This window comes from Phalacrocorax aristotelis, chromosome 15 (genome assembly GCF_949628215.1).
Source record: "Phalacrocorax aristotelis chromosome 15, bGulAri2.1, whole genome shotgun sequence".
Taxonomy (NCBI): domain Eukaryota; kingdom Metazoa; phylum Chordata; class Aves; order Suliformes; family Phalacrocoracidae; genus Phalacrocorax; species Phalacrocorax aristotelis.
This window is the reverse complement of record NC_134290.1, coordinates 4,639,366-4,664,308: the sequence shown is the minus strand read 5'-3', so window position 1 is coordinate 4,664,308 and position 24,943 is coordinate 4,639,366. Positions and strand designations below refer to the sequence as shown.

The 24,943-nt window shown below is 51.1% G+C and overlaps 1 protein-coding gene across 3 annotated transcripts; it reads left to right on the top strand.

The window, feature by feature from the left end:
- Positions 1–2,927: 2,927 nt before the first annotated feature.
- Positions 2,928–22,655, top strand: LOC142064838 (acyl-CoA dehydrogenase family member 11-like). Of its 3 annotated transcripts, none has more exons than XM_075110313.1 (15): positions 2,928–3,334; positions 6,729–6,961; positions 7,598–7,697; positions 8,619–8,736; positions 9,549–9,691; positions 9,791–9,940; positions 10,469–10,563; positions 10,839–10,938; positions 12,457–12,597; positions 13,416–13,508; positions 13,927–14,034; positions 19,194–19,365; positions 19,615–19,681; positions 19,984–20,156; positions 22,543–22,655. In XM_075110313.1, the coding sequence occupies exons 1-14, from the start codon at positions 3,035–3,037 to the stop codon at positions 20,108–20,110; spliced, it is 1,947 nt and encodes a 648-aa protein (XP_074966414.1). In that variant the 5' UTR covers positions 2,928–3,034; the 3' UTR covers positions 20,111–20,156; positions 22,543–22,655. The 3 variants fall into 3 exon arrangements, with proteins under 3 accessions (XP_074966414.1, XP_074966413.1, XP_074966415.1); XM_075110312.1 differs by lacking the exon at positions 22,543–22,655 and adding an exon at positions 20,227–20,514; XM_075110314.1 differs by lacking the exons at positions 19,194–19,365; positions 19,615–19,681; positions 19,984–20,156; positions 22,543–22,655 and adding an exon at positions 17,155–17,835.
- The last annotated feature ends 2,288 nt before the right edge of the window (positions 22,656–24,943 follow it).

Sequence of the window (24,943 nt, the reverse complement as noted above, 5' to 3'; positions counted from 1 at the left end):
TGGAAAGCTGATTGATAAAGGCATTAATGTGGACTTTTCACACTTTGGTGAGGCGCTTGATTTAGCACCATCTGACAGCTTGATTAAAAACTTCCATTAGATGGAATTAACAAGGCACACGTTAACTGGTTTGAAAAATGGCTCCCTGGGAGATCTCAACATGTAGTTGCTAACAGGGAGACGTTAATGAAAGGAAACGCCACAAACAGGGCCCCAGAGGAGCAGTGCCTTGTCCGCAGCTAGTCAATATTTCTATTAACAATTAAAATAATAACATAAACACCGTGGGTTGACTGAAATCGTGATGTAATGCAGTGACCAGCTTGACTTTTATCAAAACAGTTGATCTCATCTTGTTCTGCATTTGTACCTTTTCATCGTTTTTCCATGAAAGCCTCATTTCCATTAGCTGGCAGTCATTAAGACATGTTGATTGGAACATGTTGACAGCTTTTATGCTAAATTTAGCACTTCATTTAGTAATGAGGACAGACTAGGGCTATAAACGTATATTTAAACAAATATACACCTGCAAAATTTTTATATGTTAAATATTTTTTTTTACTCATGATTGGCAAAGCACTGTGAACAGGACTGGAATGCAATTAGAGCAGACAAAGGCATTGTTCCAACGTGAGGTTATTAGCTAAATGCAGCTGATTTAAGCTAGCTCGAGAGGTAAGAAAACACGTTTTCTATAACATGCTACAGTTATAATTGATTTATGGTGCAAATGAAACATCACTTAGACTGAGCTTATCTACCGGTTGTCCCAGTACAGGGTATATAATCATAGAATCATGGAATGGTTTGGGTAGGAAGGGACCTTTAGAGCTCATCTAGTCCAACCCTGCAGTGAGCAGGGACATCTTCAGCTAGATCAGGTTGCTGAGCCCTGTCCGATCTGACCTTGAATGTTTCCAGGGATGGGGCATCTTCCTTAAATCCAGTCTACATCTACCCTCCTTCAGTTTAAAAGGCAAGGACCCAAGCATCCATGGATCCAAGGATCCAAGCATGCTCCAAGTCTCAGCATCTCCGCCTCACCGTGGCCAAACCCGCGCTTGCTCTGGGACTGCGTAAGAGCGGAAAGGCAGTGCCCTGGCTCTCTGCAGCCCTGCCACTCTCAAGCCACTGTATCACCGAGTATCAGGACATCAGCATTAACTGGTCGAAGCTCTCACAGGCCCGGGGACCCCCAGGGCCTGGTCCCCTCAGCCCGCACCCCCGCTGCCCCTCACGCCCCAGCCCGAGCCATGCCGGCCCCCGCATGCCCTGCCGGAGCAGCCCCAGCCCCGCACCCGCCTGTAAAAGCCTTTAAACTCTTTCGGTTTTTTTTCTTTTTTTTTTTACTTCTGTTGGGTTGAAGCTCAGGCTGGGCCGGGCCAGGCCGGGCCCCACCCGGGGCCGCGTCCTGCCCCTCAGCCGCCCGCACCCACCGCCACCCCGCTGAGGTGCTGGGGGTCCCTGAGGGGGGGTCCCCCCGAGGCCTTGCGGGGTCCCTGGGGGGTTCCCCCCGAGACGTGGAGAGTCCCCTAAGGCTGAGGGCGGTTCCCCTAAGGCTGAGGGGGGGTCCCCGAGGCGGGACCCCCTGAGACGCGGGGAGAGGGTCCCCATGAGCCGCGGGGAAGCCCACCGAGGCGCGGGGAGGTGTCCCGCGAGGTACGGAGGGGGTCCCTGAGGGACGGGAGGCGTGGGACCGGTCCCTGAGGCGCGGCCTCCGCCCGGGCCAGATACCTGCGCCGCCAGCCCCGGCCCCGCGGGCTCCCCCTGCCGGCCCGGCCCCGGGCGGCGCGGTACGGTGCCGCGGGCCCCTCGGGCGGGCGCGGCGCTGGGGGCGGGCGGAGGGCGGGGGCGGCCCGACCCGGCGGCGGTATGAGACACCGTCCTGACCCTCCCCCTGCTTCTGGCCCTGGTCCCCCGCCAAGGCGTCCGCTATGGCGGGCCCGGCCGAGGGGCTTAAAGACCGCTTAAATACCTGGGGCGGGAGCCAGAACCGCCGCCTCCCTCTCCCTCTCCCTCTCCCTCTCCCTCTCCCTCTCCCTCTCCCTCTCCCTCTCCCTCTCCCTCTCCCTCTCCCTCTCCCTCTCCCTCTCCCTCTCCCTCTCCCTCTCCCTCTCCCTCTCCCTCTCCCTCTCCCTCTCCCTCTCCCTCTCGGCTGGTGTGAGGCAGCCGTGCCCAGCCTTGGGGGCCTCCCTGTGTCCCCCCCCGGCCCTGCCGAGCAGTTTAGTGCCCTGCCAGAGGGGTGCGGGCAGAACAGGGGGACCCCGGAGGAGAAGCAGATCAGGGCCGTGGCGGGGGCGGTGGGTCAGGTCCTGCCTGCTTGAAACAGCTTCAGAGTAAAACGCTGCTTGTATTAGCGGCATATCACCCCAAATTACATGCAGGTTTTAAACTACTGAAAGCCAGAAGACATGCTCTTAGAATATTCTGGTATTTCCCTAGGGGAAGGGAGACTTAATACCCCAACTCAAATTAAAGGCATCGGGGACTTCATAAGAAGCAGACTACTTTGGAGCTAGCGACCCAAACCGTGCGAGGAGGATGAACTCCCTATTTCACCAGTACGTTAGTTACAGAATAACTTGCCTAAACCATTTCTTCCCATTTCCAGGCATTTTGTCATTCTTTGGATGAAGAAATGTATTTTTTCCCTCCCATCTCTACCCCATTACCATGCCAGGCAATTCAGTAGAGTGCAGGTGGCAACACCACCACCGCCCCCCTCCCCTGCCCCGGCTCCCCCAGCTCCAGAAACACCACTCTGGCTGGTTATGATGATTTGCCCAGTCGATACGGGAGGACACAGGGTTTTCTGAGCACTTGTGTTTTTCCAGGCTGTTTCCTGATCTCTTTCCAAAGACCTTTTCCCTAGTTAAGTTGACAACAGCTGCTGGAAAGCTCCTCCCCGAGGGTGGATCTTTCAAGAAAACTTCACAACATTAAAACAAAACAGGATTGGTGTTGCTGTCAACTGAGGAAGGGTCTGGAGGTGAGAGGCTTTGGTGTGACACACTAAGGGCTTTGCAGGATCATGTTTACCTGTCGCCTGCCTTGGTGGAGATCCAGCGCTACCTGCAAGCCGTGGCAGTCGGGTCACGTTCTGCCTTGCCTCTGGGAGATGTGCCAACCACCGAGTCGTAAAGGAATCCACATGACTGCGGGGCAGGGGCAACAGGTTGGCATGCAGGAGAAACAAGTGTTAGAAGATTTGGAAATGCCCCTTGCAAGGAGAGGAGCCGAGACCCTCTTCCAAGAGCAGCCCCAGACTGGGAGCCAGTATTTGGAAGATGCTTTGCTTCGGAGTTACTTGAAAACGCACCTTCCTCCCAAGGTCTGGCATGCATGTTTGTGTTTCTGTGTGCACACACTACAGTTCTGGCTCGGTCACTGTTTAAGACTGTGAATTGAACATTTCCTTGAGCTCTTCTGTGCCTTCAAGCGTTTAACTGGGCGGGGGGGGGGGGGGGGCGGATTTATCAGTGTTCTTTAAAACTTGCTTTCTTTGAATCAGTGCAGGGGTGAAAAATATTGCCACACATGTCTCAATACATAGACAGAAAGTGGCTTAGTGGACTCTGGTGACTGGTCTGGGTATTGCAACAGGAGTGTTGTTTTGGGATTGTCAGTGTGGGCATTTTTGGTCTGGTCATCCAGAGAAAGAAATTTCAGAGGAAGGGGAAAAACGAAGGTGCTTCCAAACTGCTGTGCAAGCCCACTTCTCTCCCGCTGGGGAAGGGGGGCTTTTAAGGAAATTCCTTTCCGAACGAACGGTGCTGTGCTCAGAAGATGCAAAGGCCTGTTGGGGTTTGCTTGTTCTCAGCACAGGTTACTGGCTTTCCTGGGTTGATTTTCAACCTCCCTTCAGAGGGAGGGCTCTGTGCAGATTGCAGAGGTACAGAGACGTGGGGTAAGACCCTGAGCTGCAGGTCTCTGTTCTGTGAGGTCCAGTTCTACAGGAACAGCCGAGGAGACGGTTCATCTCCCCGTCTGTCCTCTGTTGTCACCCCAAGGACCACAGCTGCCTCCCGCTTTCCAAGGATCAGGTCTCCTGGAGCAGTGTGTGACCTCTCTCTGTGATTTATTCCAGCAGAAGCCATACAATGACCGGTAAAGTGACTGGGTGAGTAGAGGGGCGGAACCTGGCTTTCAGAGATGGTCCTCCTACCGCTGCTTTCTGTCCAGGTCTGTGAGTCCTTGCAGACATGGGGTAGTAAGAGTGTGGTGGCAGCGCTGGTAGCTTGCTTTTGTCACAGCCATCCCGAAAGACAGGAATGAGGCGTCCCTAAGCGCCACTGTGGCCTTCTTACCAGAAGAGAAGACAGGGGAGAGGAAGTTGCCTTTAATTAGCCATGAAGATCTTGCTCCTAATCTGCATCTTTGGAAGAAGCACGATTCAGCTCTCCCAAAGAATCAGAGGATCGGTGCTGTCTTTCACCAAGGCTGAGAACTGCTCTTCACTCCTGCCCCAAAGAGACAAAAGCAGCTGCAAAATCTACCAGAGAATCAGCAGCATCTCCGTTACGTTTCTGCGCTTGGTCCCAGTGGGGCAGTGTTGCCTCACTGCTGACTGCTTCATGCAGCACCCGCTGCTCTGCAGCCTGAGAGCTGGCTCTCTCTCTGAACACCTACCTTCCTCCCCAGGAGAGCAGCGACAGATACGCTTTGTCTGTCCCACTGAAGCAGACACCACACTGGAGGCTGATTCCTGTTGCACTATTCGCCTGTGTTCAGTGGTCAACACAGACATTTTCCTAGAATGGAGCAACAGATCTCTTTCCTTGTCTGAAGCTGATTTCTGGAGAACGCAGAAGAAAGCATCTGCTTTTTCTGGGAACCACCGGGGAGAGGTGTCTGTTGTTCTTCGCTCTCGCTGAAAATACGCCCTTTAATATAAAGGATCATCTGCACTCTTAATGTGCCGTTATTTGCACATTTCTGACATACCGATCCCAGGGACATCAAAGGACAGATTAGGGTGAATGAGACCACCCAGCAGACGCTGCTAGGTAGCAGTGTCAGCCCTGACCCTGATGGTTTACAGATGCCCCCTCCATATCCTGGTGTACGTTTTTTGGAGCGCCCAGGCTGCTGTGTCACATTCAGCAGGCACAAACGTAAGAGCTCTGATTTTGTTCTTGGAAATAAACACATTCACTCGGGTAACATGGTGGTTTGTAGGGCTGAGTGTGGTCAGGCCATGAGCTCGCAGCTAGGCAGTCGGGGTATTTTTAGAAAAGGTGGATGGGGTGAAGCGACTGTTGTAGTTTGAGTTCACTGTAGCGTGCTGACCAAGACTCATATTCTTCTGCCCACAAAAACTACCAGGTAAACAGTTCAAAGGTTCTTGTGCTTCAGGGATCAGCAAAGTCCTTGAAACTTGGATTCTCAGGTTATGCGTCTAAAACAACCTGCAAATTGTTGTCAAGATATGATAGGTGTTGGAGGCATAGACACATCCCAACTGAACTCCACTAAGCGCAAACAGGAGTGCAGCGTGAGCTGTACCAGTTGACGAGGCTATCATGTGTTTTTGGCTTGTTTTATGATTTTTAACGCCAAGTATTTCACCGTTCACCTGAAGGAAAACCAGCTGGTGTGAAGATGGAGACTTCCAGAGTAGTAACTGGACAGTGCGTGTTGGATCCTCATTACCTATGCTGAACGGCAGAGTGATGGAAGAATCAATCATACGGGACGTAGTTTAACGAAAAGTCAATACAGGGGGAAGCAGGGAAAGGAAGAAGCAGTGTTTGTATTTCATCAACACAAATTAATGTGTTTTATAATTGCACCATTTTGGGTACGGCAACTAACTACAGCATTCATCTCCCAATTGTTACACTGAGGAGGAAATGAGCATCTTTTGAGAGGGTAAAGAACAGCAAAAAATATTCCTCTGATTAAAGATCAGGCGCTTCTGGGTCCACCTGGCCTAATTTTAATCATCTATAAGTCAGGCTATTGAAGTCTAGGTAACTTCACTAGGCTTCGGCCACAGACAGTGAAAAGCGCTTCCAGAAGGCAATTCCTGTCACCTTAAAATAGGTATCTAAAAGGGTTGGAAAAAATCACTCCACTGCAGGTGCTGGTTTCCCTCCCGTTAACTATGGACAGATTCCACCCAAGTCAACCAAGCCTGGCTGGAACGAGGGCACGTGAATCCTTATCCAGGGCCACTCGGGAAGCTGGATGCGGGGTGGAAATTTGAATCTCGGCACCCTGGGTGCCAGGCTAGAGCTCAAATTATTGCTCCATCTCTCCTTTTCTAATCTGATAGGCAGGTAACTGCTGAGCCCGGTGGAAGATCTCCTGTACAGATGAAGGCTTTCTGGTTTTGGCAGCTCTTCCCCTGGCATTCTTCTCCAGCCAGTGAATCACTGAGTGGCTGAGGTTGGAAGGACCTCTGGAGATCATCTCATCCAACCCCCCAGCTTGTGTGCACCTGTGTCATTCTCTGCCCCAATGCAAAAGCTCTTCTGTCTTTTGTAAAATCCAGAGATGCTGCCAAAAGTAACTTGAAAAAATCATTTTTGGGGAATATAAAAGTGACAGCTGAGCACAGCTGTGACAGCAGAGGCCAAGAGACAAGCTGTCCTGCATTACAGAATGCATGGAAGGGCCAAGTGGCAAGAGACCGCTAGCACCGCAGGACAGTATGGTCAGTCCCTGCCAAGGCTCCTTCCCCTGCTGGGGTATGCTGAAGAGCTCTTCTTGTTGCTCCACAGGTACTGGAGGAGGTCAATCAGGACCTGGAGAGATTTGGAAACCGTCTGCTAACCAAGATCAAACCTCTAGGATGGGAATGTGAGTTGAACCCCCCTGTGTTTCGGCAGTACGACGCCTGGGGGCAGCGGGTGGATCACATCGCCACCTGCTCGGCCTGGAGGAGGATGAAAGAGATCGCAGCAGAAGAGGGGCTGATTGCTGAGGCCTATGAGAGGAAATACTCCAGCTGGAGGTAACTGGGGGAGAATGGGAGTGACGTGGTGCCTTACTGGTTATTCTTAGCAGTGTATATTGAGCATCCTGTAGGACTGAACTTCTTGTTGTATAATGGGTAACAGATGATGCATGGACAGAAGCACACCCACCGCTGCACTGAACAGCGGTGTCTGTCCGCTGTAATTTTCCACATCGACAATGATAAGCTGTAACTAATGGCCTACAGTTGATCATAATATTCCTTCATGACACCATCCTGATTCTGGGGCCTGGCAGTTCCCTGCACTGCTCCAGCTTTACATGCATTAGTTGTAACACTGCCAAAGGTCTGGGATTTTACTTGCAGTTTCATTGTATTCCAGCCTCTGGAGATAGACCCACATTTCTGATTTTTAAAAACTGCACTTAATGTGCAGCAGCTGGTAAGCAACGCCTTCCACCCAGCCTGGCACTGGCAGTCCCTCTGGGACTGAGAAACTCTGCTGCTCCTTTTCTCTCTTCCTCGCTGAAACAGTTTTTACCCTCTCAGAAATGAGCAGTCTGATTCTCACCTGTTCTGGCTGTATTGTGTCTCTTCCTAGTCAAGATGTTTTATCTTCCTGCTGTTGAACTGCTGCATAACCTGTCTGTTTTCACTCTCTTTCTCTGCTAGCCGTCTGCATCAGGCTGTCAAACTGTACTTATTTTCAAGCTCCTCTGGAGGTTTCAACTGTCCGCTGGCCATGACTGATGGGGCAGCCAAAGTCATTGAGGTATGAGCTCAGCTGGTCTCTGAGGGCACAGCCCACATCCTGGCAGCACTGGTTAGAGACTGGAGCCCTGGCTGAGGACGGAGGAGAGCTGATCTGCCATCTGGCTCTGGGCACGGCCCGTCCTTGCTCTGTGACTCAGCTCCGTCTCCCACTGCCTTCCTCCTTTAGTTACAACGCCTTTGTGCCCAGGCTACCTTTTTTGCTTACTTACAACACTGGTACAATAAGGCCTTTACCGCACATGAAACCTGGGGCACTGCAGGTAGTTGGAAAGGTGTCCCATATGTTTTTACCATGAGATAGTTTTCCTGCTTCTTGTGTGGAGTGGCAGTTAAATGTATTGGGCCAGATCCATACCTCATGTAAATTAACCAAGTTAGCAAGGCTCCCCCAATCTGAAGATCTGGCCCTCCATCCTGCATCTTAGCGACACCCCTCGCACTATGTCAGTGGCTACTTAGGATGCAGAGAAAAGCGCGCCCTTAAGTAGCTAGTCCTAGGCATTTTAATTCGATAAAAAGGAAAAAAAACATAAGGCAGTTACCTCTTTCCTGCAGCTCTCTGCTCGCTGGTGACATTCTGCTGATACCCTGACACGTGCTGTTTTGAAAGCTCTCTGTCCAGATGTCTGGCGGTGCAGAAATCTGAGTGGGGTAGGGACGCTCAGTGCTCTCCTTTGCAACAGAGGCCTGCACCTTCTGTCTGCACGGTGCTCCAGCAGCCGTGCAGGAGCCGGGCGGTGTTGCAGCCTCTCAGCAGTACCTGCAGATGCCCTGCAGCACAGGACGCCCGGTGCCGTGCTTGCCTGCTTGTGGACCGTCCGTTCAGAGCCTAGGACACACCACTGTTAGTTAAGGCAACTGTCTAATTTCATCTGCTGTGCTATGATCTTCTTAGTTGCTTTTCCTTCCCCCAAAACAGTCGCTAGGTATTCCTGGATCTCTGAAAAATGCTTTTGACCATCTGACATCCCGTGACCCCAAAAAGTTCTGGACCTCTGGCCAGTGGATGACCGAGCGCAGGGGAGGCTCTGATGTTGGTACGTGCTCTGAGGTGGGAAACAACTGCAGCAGCAGCTAGAGATGTTAGCGAGAACTGAGAAAATGAAGGGGGTGGGTTGCTTCCAAAGCCAGGTAGCTGGTTTAGGAAACTTCAGCAGAAGTCATCCAAATCCTCTGCATAACTCTGCATTTTACCCAACAAAGGCCCGGCTTCTGTCCGCTGACGCATGCACTACGCACACACAGGTACAGATCACACACTGATGTCTAGCTCTATAATCTAAACCTTGAGCAACACAGTCAGACCCATCCCAGCTGGGGCTGATCTTCACCTTTTATTGCTTGCCTAATGTTAGTAATAGCATGATGGGCCAGGAAACCTCAGAACTCTGCTGTGGAGGCAGAAATGTGGACGAGGAGGCACCTGCATCTGCAGTTGGTTCCCTGGTAGAAGAAGTGAAAGGGTCAGCTGTGGAGTGGAAGATGGGCATCACTGCAGGACTCCCGATTCCATGGCACCCTTTGTTGCTCTTGGCCGTGGTAGCTCCTACAGAGATGGAGGCACTAGACTATCGGATTATACACTGTGGTGTGTTCTGCTTACAAAGCACTGCCATTACCAGCCTGGAGCAATTGCTGGGAAGGCTCGCAGTTAAACAGAGCATATTTTCTTTCTAGTACTTAGCTCTGGCTGCATGTCTTATCCAGGTTCAATGAAAGAGAGTAGCAGCTAATCCGTACTCCATCTTGATAGCAAGAGGTGACTTAAAAGAGCTGCTGCTTAAACCGAAAATCAGCATTGATCGACACAGAAGTTCCCATAAAGCCAAGATGATCTCCTTTCTCGCAGCTAACGGCACCGAGACAGTGGCCAGAAAGCAGCCAGATGGCACATATCGCCTCTATGGTTTTAAATGGTTTACATCGGCTGCTGATTCTGATGTGACATTAACCCTGGCCAGGGTGGCAGATGCTGAAGGACAAGTAAAACAGGTCTGTTTGATGGTGGAATGGGTGAAGGAACAGGGGCATTCTTTTTCTTCCTTTTTTAATTGTAATGAAATCCTCTTCACATGCTTTTCCTGGCCCCAGGGTTCCAGCGGCCTGTCCCTGTTCTTCCTGAAGGTTCGAGATGAGGAGGGGAAGCTGAACAGCATCCAAGTGCAAAGGCTGAAGGACAAGCTGGGCACGCGGCAGATGGCAACAGCAGAGCTATGGCTAGACGGAGCTAAAGCAGAGCTGGTACGTAAGGTTTCACCTTCCTCTTGGGACTGGGCTGGCTTGGCACAGCAGACCACTTATGGGGGTTTTGCCAGCGATACCAACTAAAAAAGTTCTTCTCTTCCACCTCTGTGGCTGGCTGTTCGCTCCACAGAACCCTTCACCGACATGGCTGTGTGTGGGACAGAGCTGAGAAGAGCTCAGAAAAAAGATGTGAGAGAAGAAAAAAAAAAAAAGTCATTTTAGGCTGGTTGTTTCCCCAATCCAGTTGCACTGGCCCAGCTGAGGGACAATTCCATGTGGCAGGGACCAGGACTGATCGTGCTGATGTGGTCTCCAAAGCCACCTCTCTGCTCATGCCACAGACCTGGCTAAAATGAGACAGCCGTATTTTAAAGCAAGCAGACTTTGTGGTGCCTGGGGACAGAGAGAGTCGGAGTGGACGGCCTATATCCATCTGCCTGTTGACACAACTTTCACTTAGATATGGGTCAGCTTCCAGGGCTGTGCGGAAGGCTTCCATCAGCCTTTGTTCTTTGATGCTTTCAGATCTCTGCAGAGGGTCGTGGAGTGGCCTCCATCTCCAACATGCTGAACATAACCCGGATCCACAATGTCATTGGCGCTGTAGCCTCCATGAGAAGGTGAAGGCAGCATGGATCCCCCCAGAGCTGAAGGAGCAGCTTATCAGGACAAGGGGACTTTTCAATGCTCAGTGTTGCAGCTGATTGACACCTAATGCCTTTGCAGGCACAGGTCTGGAAGCCAGCAGTGCTGGAGAAGGTTGGCCAGTGGGTGGGTGACCTGGGCTGGGGTGCTACAGCTGAGCAGGGTTCTTCCAGTGGGGGTGGCTGGAAGGGAGAGCTCAGAAGTGGAAGGTTGCTAGTCTAACTGCTTTCCCTGGCTGTATTCTCTCTAGGATGATCAGTCTGAGCAGGGAGTACGCCCGTAGGCGGGTTGCCTTTGGGAAGCTTCTCAAGGACCATCCCCTACACATGCAGACAATAGCCCGGATGGAGGTAAGGCTTTTGGGAGCTGACCTGAACCTGTTGGCGAGGAAAGAGGTCAGGGAACCTCAGCTGCTGAGCAGCACAGCCAGCCTGCCTCTGTGTGCAACAGTCAGATGTAGAAGGCTGTTCCTGCTACAGTGAGATGCACGCAGGAGGGGAATTGCCGTGTTCTAGCGGGATTTGATCTGATGATAGACCTAGTTTCTCTGCTGGACTTCAGGTTATCCTAAACAACAATTACCTGGGAGTACAAAACTCAGAGAGGAGTGCTAAAGTCCACGCATGCACCTACTATGATATGCCACGACCTCTGAAGCTGGTCGTTGGCATCAGAGTCCAAGCATGACACCACAGCCTCCTGAACTGCAGTTAACAGGCTCTTGTCCTAGACTGATACAGACTCATCCAACTTCCCTGGAAGCTCATGCACCAGGAGGTGGGCTGTTCCCACTGTTCCCGGCAGGCCTGAAGAATTCCTGAGGGGTCACCATGCACTTTAGCTTCCGAGACAAGTGTGTCTTCACTGGGTACCAGCACAGTGCTTGTCAGCAGAAGATGCTGAGCTCGAGCACAGCCTCTAGATGTGAATGTCATCTAAGGCAATAACAGACAACGGGAGAGAGAGCAGCATGAACTGGCACTCTGCCTCTGGGCTTTGGGAGGAATTTCACGTGTGGGCCTTTGCTCACTGCAGAATGTCTCACAGCTTTGCCACAATGCTGAGCCCACTAAATCCATAGGTCACAGGTCCCAGCCCTATTACAACTTCAAAAAGGCGGCACACAGTGTTCCCCCTCTCACCCATCCAGGCACTACTTCTTTTCCTAAGTGGTTTTAACACCAGTGCTTGCCCTTGGGCTGCACTAGGTTCATGCAATTTTTTAAAACAGTATTTAAAGATCCTCTTGCAAGATGGGGGAGAGGGAAAGTGGTCAAAATCTGTGAAACCTAACTTAAAGCTCCAGCATCTCTTAGCCTGTGGCCAGAAGTCCGCCTCTGACAGAAAGGCCAGATCCTATGTAGTCCCACAGCACATCATTCTGCACAGGGGCTACACAGCACCATATCCTGACACTTCCCAAATCACACTTGCCAGGGAAGTACGTTGCTCAGCAAGAAATCTGTCAAAGACCTTGCAGACCCTGGTGCTCAGATGCTGACCATCAGGTGTGCGGCCTCATGTCCCTTACCCTGGGAAAGGCTGTGGATTTATGACCTGGATGCCTGATAGGAGCTTTGTTAAGCCCCCGAGTAGGCCTGACGAAATGGCATTGGCCCTTTGCTCATACTAGATTGTAGCGTCCAGGAGCAGCAGCTCCAGATTACATTTAATATTTCATGCCTTGTGCCTTGCCTGGTCAGTGGGCTTTGAAGCTGTGGGCCTGTACAGGCAGGAGTGGCATTTTTCCCAGGCCTGAGTATTGCGCGTCCCTTCGAGATGGTCTCACGGCACCTCAGCAGACCAGGCTGGAATCAGGCTGAGTCAAAGGTTCTTGCCAGTGAAGCTCCCCGCTTTTCTGCTTGCAGGTGCAGACGCGAGGGGCGTTTCTTCTGCTTATGGAAATCGTTCGTCTGCTTGGACTTGTAGAAACCAACATGGCGAGTGAGCAAGACCAGCTTCTCTTGAGACTGCTGATACCAGTCGCCAAACTGTACACTGGGAAGCAGGTATGGGACAACCAGTTTGACTAGCCCGGAGTGGGGCTGAGTGGCACAGAGCTGGAAAGAGGAGTGATTAACACAGCCAACATGAAGGGCAGCAATAGCAGAGGATACCAGCAGTGACCCCTAGCTGCAGGGCCTGCAGCAATTATTGCTGTGCACGGAGGCTGGACTTTGTGGGTAGAGGACTTGTCCCTTTTCTCTCAAGGCCTCAGATCAGCGTCTGATCAGAACAGGTAGAGCCAGCACTGCCTGTGAAGTACTTACTCCATGTGCCACAGAGGAATGCTGCTGAGGCTGCCCCGAGACCAAGGTGGGGCACTAAGCCACGGGGGGTATCTGTCCCCTAGTTATGAAAAAATAGATGAGAAGGTCTTAGCATTAGCCTAAGCTTCAGGCGTCTGTCCCTCTTCTAACTGCCCTCAGCTCATATACACCTTACACACCACGGGCAAGTAGAAGCTAAATACAAGCTTACACACCACAGGCAAGCAGAAGGTAAAGACCCTCCTGGACTAGAGACATGTACTCCCATGTACCAAGAAAACCACAGGCTTATCCTTACCTAGAGAGGACTGTATTGAGACAGGCTCTCCCTGGATCTTCTCCCAAGGTCTAACTGCTCCTGCAGGTCCTCTCTCAGTGTTACTCAGTCTTCACTCCCCCGGCTGCTCGTCCTGCATATAATGAGCAACCTGCCTTCAGCAAATCAGTGGGATTCAGTCAGTCCCATCCCAGCAAGAACTGCTGCATGATGGTAGAGGTTTCTGGCCGCTCTTTCCCCTTGTGCAGTGTGGATCACGTCAGCTCTCTGCATTTTGCAGGCTTCTGCTGTTGTTGTTGAGGCAATGGAGAGTTTTGGAGGACAAGGTTACATGGAGGATACAGGTTTGCCGGTCATAGTCCGCGATACTCTGGTAAGAAAGCAGCAGGAGAAGCAGAAGAAGCTCCTGTGTGTCACCTAGTCCCCTGAACAGTACTCCGTGGTTGCCTGCTAAAGGCAAACTCAAGGGAAAGCACAGCCCTCCTCCCCAGCCTCATTCCAGGCACAGCAGCTCTTTCCTCGTTGCCTTCCCGCTGAGCCCCGTCATCACCAGGGAGGGGACGTGATTTGTTCTGGTGCTGGGGTTGTTCCCTAGCTCCGTAATGGAGCTGGGCTCCCAGCTCTCATCACCGCTGCTCCTTTCCACTTGTGGTGAGGCAAGACATCTGTGGAGATTGCCCTGATATCCCTTAGCTCTCCCCATGTCCATGTTTTCTCATGTTCCCCTTTCTTTATTGCAGTCGTTCCAGAAGGCTCCTTCATGCTCTTCCACAGTCTCTTCTGCCCCCTAGGTGCTGTCCATATGGGAGGGAACAACAAATATCCTGTCACTTGATGTCCTGCGATCCCTCACCAAGAGTCAGGGACAGGTGATGGCTGTGTTCTTCTCCACAGTGCAGGTGAGCCCACGTCAAAAGCACCAGCCAGCCTGAGCTGCCCACCTTGGCAGTCTTTTCTGGCGGTTGCGCTCCTAGCTGAGGCTGGTAGGGAATATGACCAAACTGAAAGCTTCAGACAAGTATTCAGAAAGTGTCTTACCATTCTGCTCTAAATAGCACTTACAAAAGCAGAACGCAGGCAGTGCTCGTTTTGTGTGCTGCAAAAAAATGCAGACACTCTTTTCATCTCAGCAGTGAAGAGTTTTGCATTGTCAGAGTTCCTCACGACGGGGACCAATATAAGTCTATTTTTAATGTGAGAGAGTCACCTTCCTGAATCCAAAATGATTTTGTGCGTTTGTTTCTTAACTGGAAAAACACCACAAGGCTGCTGAATATTAAACCTTCACTAAGGTTACCGACTGCATTATGACTTTCTATTTTTATTCTCACTGAAAAGATGGAAAAAGCCAAAGGAATTCCGTCGCTGCCTCTTTAGATTTGCCATTCTCTGGCTTTACCTGCAGGCTGCTCTTGTAAAGGTGCTCAGATGACAGGCAGTCACGGAGAGTTCAAGGCAGCTCAGAATTTCATGAAGGTAAATGAGCATCGGCTGGCTTGATGTGTCCTGTAAAGGGAGACGAGCCAGCCGGCAAGGCACGATCAGCATATCAGAGGGTATTCTCTGAGCGATTAGATTATTCATCCAGATAGAACAATGCAGATTACATTAGCCCAGATCCAGTGAGGCAACCCTGGGCGTCTGGAGCACTGGATCTGACTATCCATAGCCTTTGCTGTCTCACCCAGACCCCTTGAGAAGGGAAGGCCTGGGCCAGGGCCACTGCACTCCCTGCAGCACTGGCAACCCGTTAGGTCTTCCAAAAACACACGAACAAGAGCCTGACTCCTCACCAGTGGCTGCGGTTGGCAACTTCTGTTACATTTCAAACCCCCAACTCAGCAGTATTCTGTACAGAGCACCTCGCCGACCTCCAGAGATGAGTGTCTCCTTGCCAGCCTCTCAGACAACTTTTGATACAGGAAAAATACATCAAACAATTTGACTACCCAACAGGCCACCCATATCAGCTCACAAGCAGGACAGAGCACACCTGCTAATTAGAAAGCTGATGGGTCCAGCTGTTCATAAAAAGCAGCTTAGTCTGTCACTGAAGGTAATGGAGTGGAGAAGGAAAGGAGCGGTAGTAGGCTCTAAAAATAACTTGGGAAGAAGCCGACCTCCGCAGGCTTACACTGAGGCTAATTTAAATGCGTACCCCGCAAAGGTGCCGTTCTGCAGTCCTTGGAGCACCTCGCTGGTGTAGCTGAGAGGGTCCCGCCAGCTTCTTAACAGCTCGGCGGCAATCAGAGAAGCGTTGAAGAGCACAGCAACGTGATTCAGAGCAGGTACCTGCACAGCAGTAACACCAAGTATCGAGACTTTTAATTAACAAGCTCGTCATTGTTCTTGCACCCCCCCAAATCATGCTGTGTATGAGATTGGAGGGCGAACAGGTGAGCACTGACTTTAAAGGTCTCCAAATTCTGGTACGTGCTGTTGCATTTGCTGTTTGTGTCACACTGAGGCTGCCTCCGTGTTCACAAAACGTGGCACTGGAGGGGCTGGAACGGGCTGAGCTGGCAGAGCAGTGGTGGTGCACTGATTCAGGATGTTACAGATATTACTTGGCAAATTTAACCTGGACGCATCAGAAAGCTTTTGCCTTCGGCAGCCAGGCACTGGAAAGGCAGACTGGGAGGTATTTCTGCAGAGCTGCTCTGCAGCATAGGGCAGGAACATGCCGAGTTTCTACACCAGCATCAGGGTTTCACTCACGAGTGATAAACAACCTCTTTTTGAGCTCCAGGTGTCCAAATTCTTTTGGTTACTGGGAGTCTGGCTCATTTTGAAACATCCTTCCCATTCCTGGCTAGTGAGGAAATCATTTAGCCCTTTGTAAAGGGATTTTTAAAGCTCCAATCCATTTTCTTTTTATTGATGCACACAGAACTAGTACAATTGATTTTATATTTATCCATCAAAGTTCTCAGTCTGCAGGATTTGTGCCCAGTGACAGGCTGCTTTGGAGAAAGCAGCATTAGTACTTTGTTAGTACAGCACAGCGCTTTGTTCTCTGAAGGTCGTGTCTCAGGATAACTCCCCACCCCGACCCCACTGCCGCTTATTTTTGCTTCTACCCCGCATCCGTTGCCTCTGCTGACAGTGGGATACCTAATGCTGATGGTGGTGCGATCTAGGGCAGGAACCCAGTTGCATAATTACCCTCAGGAAAAGGGAAATACAGAGAACTTCCTCCTCCTGGCACAATGTGATCATGAGGAGTAGAGTTTTTAGGGTTCTGGATACACAGGCAAGTTTGTTACGAACTGCCCTGTCTGGCATGGTAGTAAGTCTGCAAGGTCTCAGGAGAACTTGTGGCGAGAACAGCAAGTGCGAGAGACAGTCCTGGATTCCAGCTGAGCCGTGGTGGGAGTTGCGGGCGGATACTGCATGGGGACAGTCATTGCCTGTTACCCTAAAAATTTATGAGCTGGAATTTGGAGGCAGAGCATTGGGTGTACTTTACAATTCAATTACGATCCGAAAAGTGACCCTAAAATAGCACCGGCAATTATTTGATGATTGCATTTTGGTCACTTTGGGTTAGGTTGGGTCACATCACAGTACAGTTGTGCTTCTGAACGCCAGTCCTGCAATCCTCTTGCAGAGCTCAGAATCAACTCTCTCATGCATCCAGACTGACTGCGTAGGGCTGAAACTCTAGCTGTAAATCTGACATACAAGCTAAGACCTACGATAGTGTTTTCAGGTCCTTTTCAGACCATAACCACAATTTTAACATAGCAGGAAATAAATCTAGGTTATTCAACTGAGACTGCTTATTTGCTTGAAGCGTTAATATGAGACTTGTGCTTCCACCCAGTTTTGGATATTTTTCCTGTTGCCGTATTTTTAAATACTTGTGATTAATCTTCTCAGTAAAAACCATTCTGACAATCTTGCTTGGGAGCTAGTGAGAGCAAACAAATGAGTGGCACCCACAAATTCCTCAGTACAACCCAACCGAATCAGAAATATTGGAGCTCCAATATTCTTTTGCTCTCTGATGATTTCAGTCAGAGAAGACGCGTACACCCAGCGCAGCAATGCCGTGTGTGTGTGCCGCCCCGCAGTTACCCCCTGCAGGAGCTGGAGCAGATCAACATGCAGGAGAGAAAACGGGAGCTGCCTCTGCCTCGAGCATCGTCCCTGAAGCTGCTCTCCAGCCTCTGCTCTCAAATGCAGCGGAGGATGTGGAAAACCCCACCTTGATCTTTGAGAAGATTCAGTGCTTTTGGTTAGGAAAAGAATGAGTGTAACCTGGAAAAAAACAGTGTGAGTTGTTGGAGAGCAAAGAGAAAACAACGTCTGCTTCTCCCTTTTGGGTTAAAATGATGTCTTACATCCCTGGTCCATACCGCCCAGGTCTTTAAACCTTAAAAAGCGAGGCAGCGTAGGCCGTAGCTGTTCGTGCCCCGGCCGTTAGCACGAGGCACTGACAGAAGCGCGTATGTCGGCTCTGCGCTTGGCCTGTGTGATGCTGGCTTCCACCCAAGCTGCTGGGAATACGTTTATGCCTTTGGGATCTTTGATCCTTGTTAGCAACAAGCTCCGATCTACTTTTAAAACATATTATTAGCATTGTGTGGGCTTGGAGGGTTCTTTCGTCTTTGTCTTGGCACCAGACCTAACCGCTGTAATGATGATGGTTTTGTATTTGACAACATACGCTGTGAATATTCACCTACAGCACAGAATGGCGTCCACTGAGGATTGTATTTTTCTTGTATTAATAGTCAGAAAATACCGGGCAATGGTTAGGCAGGAGGTGTCGCGCACAGACGTACTGCAGGAAACAAACCCGGGTTCAGCTTGTGGAGTCCGGAGTCCTGCTGTGCAAATAAGCCGTATTTTCACATACTAGCAAGAGGAGCTGCGTGATCACTTAGGCACCGAAAGCCTCAAAACCATAAAAAATTAGTTCTGCGCGCAGCAGATACTTACAGGCTTTAGCTTCATAAATAACCTGCAAACGAATCTAATTAACAAAAAGCACCTCCTACCACCTGCTACGCTACTTAAATATGTCACGGTTCCTTTCTGTGATTCTGTCCAAGGTAATCCTTTAGTTCTACTGCAGAGACCCAGGTTTGAATGTTGTAAGGATGTTGTGGCAGCACAGAGGCTCCTGGGCTGGGCCCGCCGACAGCGCAGGCAGCGCGGGCAGGTGCCCGGGGCAGCCGGGCGGTCGAGGCCTGCTTGGCTGCAGCAGAGCCCGGCTGCGAGCGCTGCGCACGGGGTGCGGGCTCTGGAGGTCGGCGACGGCTGCGTGGGTGAGAGCTCGCCGCTTCTCCGCCTCTGCGACTTCGGCGGGAGCGAGCTGGCACCGGGGCCCGGCAGCTCCACGCAGAAGGCAGGCTCTTCCCGTTCCGTCCCTCGGGAGGGGGAGTAACACGGGAAGCACAGATTAGCGGCTGGCCTCTGCCGCTTGCGTCCCGGCAGCCATGGGCATGCTGTATCAGAGAGCAACCGTTTTAGACTCGGCAGCCTACGGCTTGTGCTTTCACAAGATACTTGGGACACTGGAGAAACAGCAGCTTAGCTCAACCAGGGGGAGCCTTTAGGTGCTGCTTTTAGGCAGAGTTAAATGCCTGATGACCACCGAAAGAGAGCCGCTCTGGTCCTGGTGCCTTGCCCACTGACATGACTTGCAGAGAAAAGCTCCTTTAAATCTGAATTTTCCTGCCTGGACACAGCACTAGCATCCTCGTGGCAGTAAAATATAAAACCAGGAGAATTAGAACCTGATACAGGTATGCAACTGGAGAGAATCGGGGACGTGATCTGGTTCCCACATGCAGCTGGAAACACGGCAACACACTGGGTCTGGCTCACTGCAATCCTCCGTCCTCGAGGCAAGGCTGTGACTTTCCTTTTGGCAACGTCCCCTTTCCTGCTGCTGCACGGTGCTCTGGCCTAGGGCGCTGCGAGTTACAGCCACCTTGATTTAAGCTTTTTGTTAGTGGCTGCTGGGTGTGCTCAGGATTTCAGCAGCCCTGTTTCCTTGCAGAAGGTAAGTATGCTGGGATTTTTCCTGTGATTGTTTTCTTTGCAGAAAAAACTGGAGCTGGCTTCGAGCACTGCAAAACTGGAACATGCCGTGAAGCAAACGCGGGATGCCATCAGCAGCCTGGTACAGTTCATGCAAGCAGCTGGTTCAAAGGGGGCAGTGACCATGGAGCTAGCAGCAAGAGACTTCTCCTATGCCCTAGCAAGGATCTATGCAGGTAGTGAGAAAGACAGAAGCGATGGATTTCAAACCAGGAAAGGGCAAGGAATCAGTCCTAGAACGGACTGATTTCACACCTCCTGGGTAAAGGGTGGAGTTCTAAAGAAAGCTCAGTCCCTGCCATCTTTCAAACTGACGCAGCTCAGCCTGACAAGCGAGGTGGGGAAGTAGTCACCACCCGCTTCTCGCGAGCCCTCGCTGGTCTGGCTGCAGCCTGGGAATACTGACGTCTCCTACTCTTCCACAGGAGCTCTTTTAGTCGAACATGCAGCTCGGCCTGATGCTTCCTCCACAGACATCGCCGCTGCTCGCAGGTGAGCAAAAACCTCCTCTAGCCCTAACCAGTTCAGGTGATTCCTTGTGCAATGCCGGAGGCTTTGCTCTGCCTCTCCAAGCGATCGGACCTCCTGCCACGGCGACACCCAAACTTCCTATCACCACGGATGGAGACGAACAGTGTTCTGGGCTGGCTGCTGCCGGCACCATGGCTTTTCCCTGCCACGGGCATCTCCGCTCTCGCAGTGACAAGAGGGATCCGAACTGGGCAATCCTCAAGTTGAAACCAGCACTTGCTGCGTGACGGGGCTCGGGCAAACTGGCTGCGTTCTGTGTTCAGGTGGTGCAACCAGGAGCTGTGCCCTGTGGCCGCGGAGCTGGAGAACAGCAGCTACGAGGCTGAGGAAGCACTCCTGGACAGCGCGCTGGTGTACGAGGGCAGCCCTGCCTCCAGCAGCAGGCTGTGACCCACCAGAGGCAACTGGGAAGTCCAACCCCCGGGGGAAACAGAAGGTGGGTTCCAAAAAATATCCAAATTGCAATTAAAAAAAAAAAAAAATCCTCACACAGCGGTGAATTACAGGCACAGTGGGGACATTCCACCAGGGGCGAGAGCAAATCGTGCGTAGGAACCCCCAACTGCACCACCTGCCCCGGTCTGGAATCCGCCACCTCGGCGCTGAGGTATTTGCTGACGCAGGCGCAGCCTCTCAGATTCAGTCTGAGATGCTGAATGTTCTCACCGTGTTTTAGGCAAAGACAGAGTGATCACATCCACATTCGATTGCCAACTGCTGTTCTTTTGAAAGAAAGGCAACCAAAATCGAACTGAAAATGATTTGAAGCTGATTAAATACAGAAAACCACCGTTTTCCCGTTTGCCTTCTTGCTTTCCAATGCTACACACGGTCTCCCACTCTGGCACCTGCCAGGGATGGTTTTTTTTCCCAGGGCAGGCTCTTACGCCCACCGTGGCTGTGAGGAGGGTCCGTCCCTTCGAACAAGCGCCCTCCACGGGAACTCCTGCGCTGGGCTCAGGAGCCCCCAGCTCAGCAGCTGCTCCTGGCAACTCGCTGGGTAAAACAAAGGCTTTGTAACCCAAACTTTCCAGGGTAGTCGCGGGGCACTGCCTAGCCTCGCTCATGCTTTTGTTTTTCCTTTTACATTCTACCTTGTCTCAAACAAGCTTTGCTTTTCCTTTCAATTAACCTGGAGTCGAGGCTTTACCTTCCCGCATATTGTTGGGCGCCTTGTCCCTGCTAAAGCTGCTCGCGCAGCTGTACAGCCGAGATGGGCAAGAAAAATGTTCTCAACCTACTGCATTTCCATCAGGGGATACAGCAGATGGCTCTTTGCAGCCCCATAAATGGTCAGTGTCAGCACCAACGCTGCTCCACAAAGCTCTTCTGTAACAGCTGCGGGGAGGAGGTCATTTCAGTTACATCAAAATTGTACAAGCTGGCACCAAAACTAAAGAAAAAAAGAATTTTCTTAATTTTTATTATGAAAGCTTTTTTTTTTATTCTGTGTGCCCTGCAGAAAGCTTATTCATTCCCTACACATGTGTCCTAATGATGCTGCAATTCATACTGACATAAACTCTGACTTTAGATTTAAATCCAGTAATCTTCCCTATACCGAAATACCGACCGCGTGCTTCTCCTCCCCCTCAGCCTGCCGGTCTGCCTGCTCGGTATTACCCTGATGACTAGAAGTTTTTAATTAAAAAAATCATAACAACAGAAGAAAAGCAGTAACAGAACAAAGAGAGTTGGGATAGATGGCGGCAAAGTGCTACAGCAGCTGGGCTACTGATCGGGAGGCGAGGAAAGGAGCTGTTTGCTGAGCACAAAGTTGCCTGACATCTCACGAGGCCAAAGCCCGCAGCTCCAGGAGGCCCAAGTAGTTGTTTAGTGGCAAAGGTCTGACAGGGGTCAGAGCACAGAAAGCTGTCATGCTGGGTCAAGAGCGGGAGAACGGGCAAGACGTGGCTCTAACCTGAACCATGACGGTGGCAAAGTCTGTCACCAGATCAGCCCGCGGGAAGGGCGGGGGGGGGGGGGGGGGCGGCCCACGATGAATGCAACACAGAGTGAAGGCGCTAGGACTGCGTGCAGAGCTGCTGGCAAACCACCGGATCCTCCGTGGAATCCCACCCGGGATTTCACATCGCCTCTTCCCATGTATTTTACATGTTTTTTCTGAACACTACGTTTACTTCTTCCTAATATACGAGCTACAATTTGCCTAAAAATGAGCCCCACAAACAGGGAGCCCTGCATATGCACCGATACAGAAAACACAAGGGACTGTAAAGTTGTCACGGTGTAGGAAAATGACAAATTTATTAAGATCTAAATATCCACTCCGAGGCTACAGCAGAATAAATGCTGTTACAAACAAAGAAGCACTAGGGTCTAACGCTTTATACTGCTGCTAAACAGCTCTCTGCTCTCATAGGTTTGCATGTTTTAAAACATTTAATGTTCTTGAAGTAATTAATCAAGACTTCAGATGTCATTTTAATACAAATTCCACCAAAAAAAAAAAAAGTACAATCAAATGCATCACCTGTTGCCACTGCAAGGTAAAAATCATTTAATAACATAACCATGGGAAATCAGTTTAAAAAACATATTTGTTAAATAGTAAGATAAAACTTTAGCAGCATTTAAAAAATTTGAAAGTCTGAAGGATATGGTAATCTTAAATCCCAAAATGCAACAATCCGAGCTCCGACACCTGTATTACGTGTGCAAAATGAAGGAATGGGAATTTGCTACTCCTCTGCCCAGAAATGGCACGTCTAATTGGCAGAGGGACGGCAAGACGGACCAACACCTGTACAGACAGGGCTGTATTAGAAGGTTATGTTTCTCTTTCTGCATCCTTGCTCTAGTGCTGGTGGATGCCTTCTTTAACCAAAAACAGCTAAATATGAAAAAAGGAACTTCCACACTGCCTGGCCTTGGCCCGGGCTGCCCCCTTGGTGCCGCGCTGCTCTGCCGGCAGCACGTCTGCCTGCGCGGCACTGAACCGCCCCCGGAGCACCGCTTTAGCGAGAAAAGCCCCAGGAGCAAGCACAGAGCCTGGCAGCGCCGCCTGCACCGCTGCGCGAGCAGAAGCTGCATCGCTCACCTTCCTCAGCACTCATAAAAAGAGCCTAAATTGCTGCTTTTTGCTTTTTAACCAAGAAGGGTCATTCCATGGACCTCGGGAGCCAGTTCCAAGCGATGCCAGCGATGGAACCTCGCTGGGGGCGGCTCTAAGGACTGTGCAAAACCTGACTCGGATCCTATGTCAGAGTGCGCCTTCACTGAGCGCTGCCTGAGCATCCCCTTCCAGCACAGCCCAGTAAAACGCTGTCCGCTAACTGACTCTGGACATGGTTTTCTCAAAACCTCCCGCTGAGTAATACAGGATCTATGGGCGGGACAATTACACACTAACCACAGAGTATCTGCGCACGCCCCTCTGTAAATGAGCTCTGACCTGTTCAGCTTTCCTGCAGCCGGCTCTTGCCCTTTGCAGCCTCCCAACAGCTCAAAACCTTTCCCAGCACAGGGTCAGTCCCACACCGACGGCCCTTCCTGGGTAGCAGCATGGCTCCTAACACCCTCTTCTCCTCCACCACCAAAGAACCTTTGGTTTTCCATCCCAGGTGCTGCCACCACCATCCCTCACCCATACAATTAAGCTGCGATCAACTAAGCGCCGCCCAGCCTGTAAGATCGCTGCTGCTGAGCAACTTCTGTGCCACCACGCGCCAGGACTTGTGCCACCTCCACCGGCAAGGAGAGGCTGGCCTTGCCGCCGTCCTACCTGGGGACGAGGGGGGCCTTCAGTTCTCAGAGATTGTCTTGTTCCTCAGCCACTAATACTCTTTGCTAGACTCCCGATAAGCCGTACAAATCGCCTTTGCATAAGCAGATTGTTTTACAGCATGTAAGACGGTACTAAAGCTGCATCTTGCGATAGCAGCTCTGCTCTCCTTCCATGCTCTCGTGCTGTTTGAGAGCTGTAACAAAAGAGGACAGGACGTTCATTAGGAAGAATTGATCACTGGGAAATGAGCTTCTACAGAACGCGTGCTCCTCCAGCAGCGCTGCCAGTCCGCTGACGCCCCTGCCACGAAGCCCTTCTGCACAATAATGGCTCCACACTACATGGAAGTTAAAAAGTTCTCCAACTCCCTCCGCCAGTGGCAGGAGAGACGCGCGGGGTTTTGCTCAGCATTCCCGAAGCAGAGAACGCCCGAGCAGCGCAGGGGCCAGGGCCGGGAGCACCGGTGTGCACGTAACGTCTGCAGCCGCGCCACGCTACAACGCGGTTACTGAAAAAAGCACTTGGAAGTAACTCAAATATGAAAGAAGCTATATAAAATCAAATTCTGGTGTATAATTGAAAACCTGCTGTTCCTTTGCATGTTCTGAATAGTGCAAAACATTATATATGCTTCTTTTTTATTCTTGAAGCTGTAAATACTACCACCAGCTGTGCTTACAGCTCTGTCCAGAATCTGCAGGTTTATTTGATTAAATAAATACTGTGAGATTATAAAGCAATTGTGCACAACGTCTTGTGATTAGAACTGGCCTGTCCCAAAATAACTCGCAGTTGCTCAAGGAGCTCCTCAGTCTCCCTGAGAATTCAGGGCAAATCCTCTCTCTTGCCTTCAAGTAGGTAAGGAAAGAAATAACTGATGGAGCAGGAGCTTATGTGAGGGGAGTGCATGGAGCCGCACGGCTGGAACGAGGAGGCAGTCCTCGGAACATGAGAATAGTCAGACCTCGGTGCAGGAGTGTCATAGGACAAAGAGCAGGTGAGTTCTCCACCTTCTGGGAAAAGATTAAAAGATACTAAACCTGAGTGAGTTTGGTTTGTTCCCAAAGAGCCACAGCTCCACCATCCAGCATTGAAATAAGGCAGAAAGTGTGCAAGTGAGAACCCAGCTCCCCACCGCGCTGCCACTGCGAGGGCCGGCGCTGGCGCGCTGCAGGGGAAGGGTGACGCCGAGCTTCCCTTTCCCAGCATCACTGGAAGCAGGGTGAATGCCCTGGCGGCCCGGGGCGCTCCTACATCGGGGCTAACATCATCGATCAACGCTTTGAAATATGATGGTCAGTTAAGGGGAAAAAGAAAAACATGGCACTGAGGAAGAGGCTCCGACAGAGCTCTCCAGCCTCAGAGACACGTGCTGATTGTACTGACAGCGCCTCGTGCCGCTCCCGGTTTGTGTCTTTTCCCCCTCCCTGGGACTCTCGCACCAGGAAAACCAAGCTTAACATTTTTTTTCTTCT